Raw genomic sequence first — 5,948 nt, forward strand, 5'->3', positions numbered from 1 at the left:
AAAAAAGGAGTATATAGTGGAAACATAAATTTGAATACAAAATTTATTCAAGACTTAATACCCTATTTTGTCCCCAGTTTCGCTCGACAATGTCGAATTAGTCCATCCTTTAAAACGTGCGTCAATTACGTCCTTACTTAATCAAATTTATATCAATGAAATCCCTTTCGTTAAATCCGTACAAACGGCGTTAATAGAAGAGAGAGAAAAATAATTAACGCCGTTTGTACTGATTTAACGGAAGGGATTTTATTAATATAAATTTTATTAAGTAGGGACGTAATTGACACACGTTTTATAAAGGATAGACTAATTTGACATTGTCGAGCAAAACTGAGGACAAAATAGGGTATTAAGCCTTTATTCAAATAGCATCTTCTTTTCTATGATAATTTATGTTTTCGTCTATTAACCACGAAAAATCTTTATTTTTCATAATTATTATGTGGTAAAATACTTTTCAAACGATTAACTAGATAACATTAGATTAAATATTTGGAGAAATTTTAAGATCAAAATAAAATTAAAAAAAACATATACTTATGAATCTTTAAAAATATTTTCATAAGTAAAAATATTATATACTTGGTATGATTTACGAAATTAACATTTAATAAAAATATTATATAATTGAAAAGTAAATGATAAAAATTTTCATAAGTAAAAAAATTAACTAATAAAATGTATAATTTAGAGTTAAAGCCATAAATATCACATATTTGTTATGGATCACAAGTAATTAATTTAAAAGGCAACTCAGGGAAAGATAAACAAATTGCATAATCTCAAAATTAGTACCAGAAAAAAAATTTAATTTTAAAGTTAACTAATAAAATTTGAAAAAGTATAATAGTTTAAGATATAAATATATCATTAACAAAATTGGTTACTAGTAAACAAATTTATTAGATTTATCTGAAATTATAAATAATAACGTGTTGTTGGTGGGGTTAGAGATCAGAAAGAAAGGCAGGAAAAGTGAACGACAGTAACGACGACAACCGTGTTGTCTGTAGGAACAGTTGCAGAGATGGAGTGGGAGATGAGGCCAGGCGGCATGTTGGTGCAGAGACGTGCCGCCACCGAGGATAACGGCGCCATCTACAAGAACGTGGTGATGATGATGACGATCACTGTGACGCACTCTTCTTCTCACCACGACCTCTTCTTACCGATGAACTCCACTTTCTGTTAGTATCTTCTCTCTCTTTTTCTCAAACACATCTCAGCCATTGGATTTTGCACATTCACAGTTTCCAGAAGTCTTCCTGCCTTTTGCCATATGGTCAACACCATACAATATCTCATGTTTTTTATGGATCAATTTTTTCACTGTGGCTCGTTTTATGCATACGTGTTAGGAATTGATTGATTGGTTGAGGAGAGTAGAGATTAAATTCATGCAAAACAAAAAAAGAAAACTAGGTCTTTTCTATGAAATTAACATGTTCTTTGTTTTAGTATAGGCAATTTTTTGAGATCCAAACCAGATGAATTAGGGAAGGAGGTGAATCCACGGGATGAGATTACAGAGTTATAATTTTTTGAGATTATGCATGTTCTGACGGATTTTACTCTTGTTTTTGTTTAATTATTTCAGTTTTTAATTGTGTTTGCTTGCGAGTTAGTAACTAATTATCCTTGCCATTAGATCAGAATTCTGCTCACGTGGTTAGAATGACTTTTGATGTGAATAAAAAAACCCTGATGCTGTTACTGGGATTGTGGTTGGTTGACAACTGTTTTTTGGAATCATGTATTTCTATTTGGGTTCTTATCAGTATAGACACAGTTGATATCCAGAGTGACCACTCAGCATATACTCACACAAAAACACTGACAATACTCTATTTTTTTATGAAATTAAGAAGACTGTGTTGATAAACTGGACAGTTCTGGGACCTGAAGATATTATATAATTTCTTTTCCGTGATATGTTCTTAACATAACTGATTAATGTTTTGTCCTGTGGTATGACATGGTTGTTCCTTAATTTGGAGTATGTTTCAGTAAAACAGTTGTTGTCTTAGAAGTTGCTGCATAAAAGTAATATATGCCCTAGAATATGTTTATGATTTAGTTTAATTAAACACTTATTAATAAGCTTATTTAAATAAGCTGGAGTTTATGGGAAAGGTTATATTCTGCATTGTCATTTCTGATGTAAGTTTTCAATAGGCCAATATTCTGATATAAGCCAAGTTGAGATATTGTGCATAGTCATCAAACTGAAACAAGGAAATTTAATAAGCTCAAATAAGTATGCATAAGCTTTCAATAGGCTTATGTCCTGTTGACATTGGTATGTGTTTTTCTCTTAACCAAGTCTTCGATGGCAGGGGATGTTAAGAAACTGCTTGCAAACAAAACTGGTTTACAGCCTGAAGAGCAGCAACTCTTCTTCCGAGGAGAAGAAAAGTACAATGAAGAGACTTTGTACGTAGAAGGTGTGCTGGACAAATCAAAGCTTTTGCTTTTGGACAATACTGCTAGTGAAGAGTGGAAAATTGAGGAAATTAGAAAACATAATGACATGTTAAAGGCTATTGAAGCTGTTGCTGAAGTCAGAGCAGAGGTGGACGAGCTTGCTGAGAGGGTGAGTTTGTGTTTCCTGTATTATTATCCCTTACCGAGAAATAATAACAGGACCTAAGAATAAGGTATGCATATTTGATTTGCAGGTATTTGTATTGAAAGTAGCTACAGATGGAGGGACCAGGGTTTCTGACAAAGAGTTTTCGACGTGCACGGAGTTGCTTATGAGGCAATTGCTGAAGCTGGATGGTATTCAGGCTGAAGGTGAAGCAAAGCTGCAGAGAAAAGCTGAGGTAGAGTATCTACGGTTTTGTAGAAAATTTAACTTTGTATTAATTATTGAGCTTATGTCCATAACCACAAAACAATTCTATTGGTTTGTCATTTGCAATATGTTGGTTAGCACCTATTTCATTTATATTTGGATAAGTTATCATTGGCGCAATATAACTCAATATTTTGTGCCAGCATGTGGATCAAAAAGTTTTTCTTTTCTTACCCTATCCATGTATATGAGACTTTTATTTACTTCCATTTCTAAGATGACTTTTGACACATTCTATCTTGGGTGTTAAATTTCTTAGCAAGCACTTTTTATACTCAAAAGCTTCACTAGAAAATTGTGCTGGTTTAGATCCTGATGTAGTCCTGGAAATATATTATGAAAAATCCGGGGTTGTTGCTGGTCAAGTAACAATATTTTTCTCATCAAGGAGAAAAACATTTGATGTGGATTGGGGAAAAAAATTACATCTAGTGATGTTAGAGGATGGTTTTAGGAATGAGTTTAATTGCATACCCGCATGCAACCATTTTAGTTTAAGTTTTATAACCCAAATTTTTATGGTAGTAAAAATAGTGGCTTTACTTCAACCTTCTCTGCTTTTCCCGTCAAGCTTATCTGTATAGGGTACTGTAATATGCCTAATTACCGTGGAAAAATGAGTTCTATGCCAAATCCTTTGTGAATTCTTCTCATATCATCTTAATTTATTGATTTTTATCTATGTTTTGTGTTTAGATCACCTAACCATGTCATCTACTCTCTCAATTCTCATAGTTGTTTTTCTGTAAACTAGATCCAGTCACATCATCAATATAACTGAAATAATGCATTATGTATAAATGGCGGTTGATGCATGTCGTGGAGTTGAAACTTAATGTGCATTTTTTGTCACTATGAGTATATTTATCAAATACTCTTCTTGCAAACTATCCTTCTACCCTCCTTCTTGGCATGGAGTGAAAAAAATGTATTGTTTTGTGCTTAATGCAAGGTGGTGAGTGATGCATGTCCAGTTTTTATATTTATAATCATTCATAATTTCATTTTCTTTAAAAGCCCTGAAGATAAATTGTTTTCACCTGTCAACAGGTGCGTCGTGTGCAGAACTTTGTCGATACTTTAGATGCTCTGAAGGAAAGAAACTCCAAGCCGGTACCCACCACTGTTAAAACTGTCTCTGTGGGAACCCAGTGGGAGCACTTTGACTCTGGAATGGGGAGCTTGAATGCCCCAACATCATCTGCAAATTTCACTCAAGATTGGGAGCGGCATGATTAGGTCGGAAAACTGTAAAGCATTTATAACAACATACTTTTGAACCTTGATTCTTCAACCAAAGTTGAATGTCTTGTAGTTTCCTGAAGTCAAAATATCTATAAATCTTTAAGGGCCATACTTGAAAGTTAGAATTTGGAAAAGAATGGAAAATCGAGGATCATAATCTGGTTACGTCAATCTGTTCATGAAATTTTGTGAGTGCGTCTATTGTCTGTTCTGATATGCACTTAGATTGTCCATAGCAAGTGAAGTGCATCCATTTTTAATTACTTTACTAACATTCAAGGACTACTTTGAAAAATATAAACACTTTCAAAAATTGAAACGATAACTTTCCGTAAAAAAATGTCAGCATAAAAAAATTTAAGACAATAACTAAGGTAAACCAACTATTTATGTAATCTACTGTGAACCAACAATTTTTACCATTTTGATTCATATAATATTGATAATTATATATTATGTACTTCAGTGTGGTACCGATGCTCCAATTAGTGCTTCTCAGATGCTTGCAGAAGTTTGTAGGTTGTATTGACTTTAATGAGAATAAATTTCTTATGATTCGAAATGAAGCTTTTAACAGTCATCTTGTTAAAATTCTCATTGATTATGCCTATTTTCTTCTTTGCAGACTTCTAAAACATAGAGGGACTTACATTTTGGTAATATTATCTTCTATTTATATAAATTAACATCTTGAATTGAATTTAAACTTTTTAAACAGAATTTCATTAGTTTAAAATTATCCAGATCGTAGTGTGAATTATTTACCGTAAGTTAATATGAAACTTGTAAGTTCAATCATTATTATTTTTTATGAACTTAAATGATAATCTAGCAATATAATTACTTTTAAGAAACACTAAGAATTATATGTTGTTGTCGGATGTAGTGTTCCTCCTCCCAAGTGCACCTTCCAAACTTTCCTCTTGTCATTGTATCAAGACTTGGGGTATATCCTTTCCTTGTTGTTGCTAGTTTCTTCGTTGTAGCACTTTCAAAGGGGTGTACATGGGTCTGTCATCTTGTAGTTCAGTTGGTAGGGCTCCTTTAACTCGATGTTCTCTTATAGCTAACTTCAGCTGGAAAACATGAAATACATGGTGTACTCTTGATGTTTCTGATAACTGCAACCGAAAAGCAACATATCCTATTTGTTTTTCTACTAGGAATGGTCCATAATACCTTGTTGAGAGCTTAGGGTGTAGTCTTGTAGGCATAGATGTTTGTCTATGAGGTCTGATTTTAAGGAATACCCAATCTCCCTCCTTGATCTTGGCCTCCACCCTCTTCTTATTTGCATATTGTGTCATCTGGTCTTGAGCTCTGGCCAGATGGTATCTCAGTTGCTTCAAAGCCTCATCGCGTGTTTGCAGGTCCTGGGAAACTGCTTCCACCATTATTTCTCTAGGTATGAAGCGTGTCAATGTGGGAGGGGGTCTTCCATACACCGTTTCAAAGGGTGTGCACTTGGATGCTCCTTAGTAACTGGTGTTGTACCAATATTCAACCCAACGCAACATCAAACTCCATTTCTTGGGTGTTCGGAACTAAAATGGCGCAAATATGTTCCCAGCACCCTATTCAACACTTCAGTCTGACCATCAATTTCTAGATGATAGGCAGTGCTCATCCTCAGTCACCGCTCACATCTCCGCCTTCAATTCTTCCACCGTCGACTCAATCTCCATCACTCGTCCCTCCATTCTTCTTCTCTACCGCTCTCTCCTCGCTCTTCTTCCCTCTGATACAAATCCAATAGGTCAGACCAAATCTATTAGGTTCCTTTATTCAAGGAACCAAAACAGATTTATCTCTTCTCACTCACACTCTATACAGATTTATCTCT

General features: G+C 34.2%; 2 protein-coding genes across 2 annotated transcripts; one reads left to right on the forward strand and one right to left on the reverse strand.

Moving 5' to 3' along the window:
- The first annotated feature begins 942 nt into the window (after nt 1–942).
- On the forward strand, nt 943–4,276 carry LOC124845983 (BAG family molecular chaperone regulator 4-like). The gene is made up of 4 exons (XM_047323182.2): nt 943–1,190; nt 2,340–2,596; nt 2,682–2,828; nt 3,911–4,276. The coding sequence occupies exons 1-4, from the start codon at nt 1,031–1,033 to the stop codon at nt 4,097–4,099; spliced, it is 753 nt and encodes a 250-aa protein (XP_047179138.1). The 5' UTR covers nt 943–1,030; the 3' UTR covers nt 4,100–4,276.
- Nucleotides 4,277–5,073: 797 nt separating this feature from the next.
- LOC124845982 (uncharacterized) lies at nt 5,074–5,499 on the reverse strand. The gene has a single exon (XM_047323181.2). The coding sequence runs from the start codon at nt 5,497–5,499 to the stop codon at nt 5,074–5,076; it is 426 nt and encodes a 141-aa protein (XP_047179137.1).
- Between the last annotated feature and the right edge of the window lie 449 nt (nt 5,500–5,948).

The sequence above is a fragment of the Vigna umbellata genome, chromosome 3, assembly GCF_029865625.1.
Source record: "Vigna umbellata cultivar VRB3 chromosome 3, Vumbellata_1.0, whole genome shotgun sequence".
NCBI lineage: Eukaryota > Viridiplantae > Streptophyta > Magnoliopsida > Fabales > Fabaceae > Vigna > Vigna umbellata.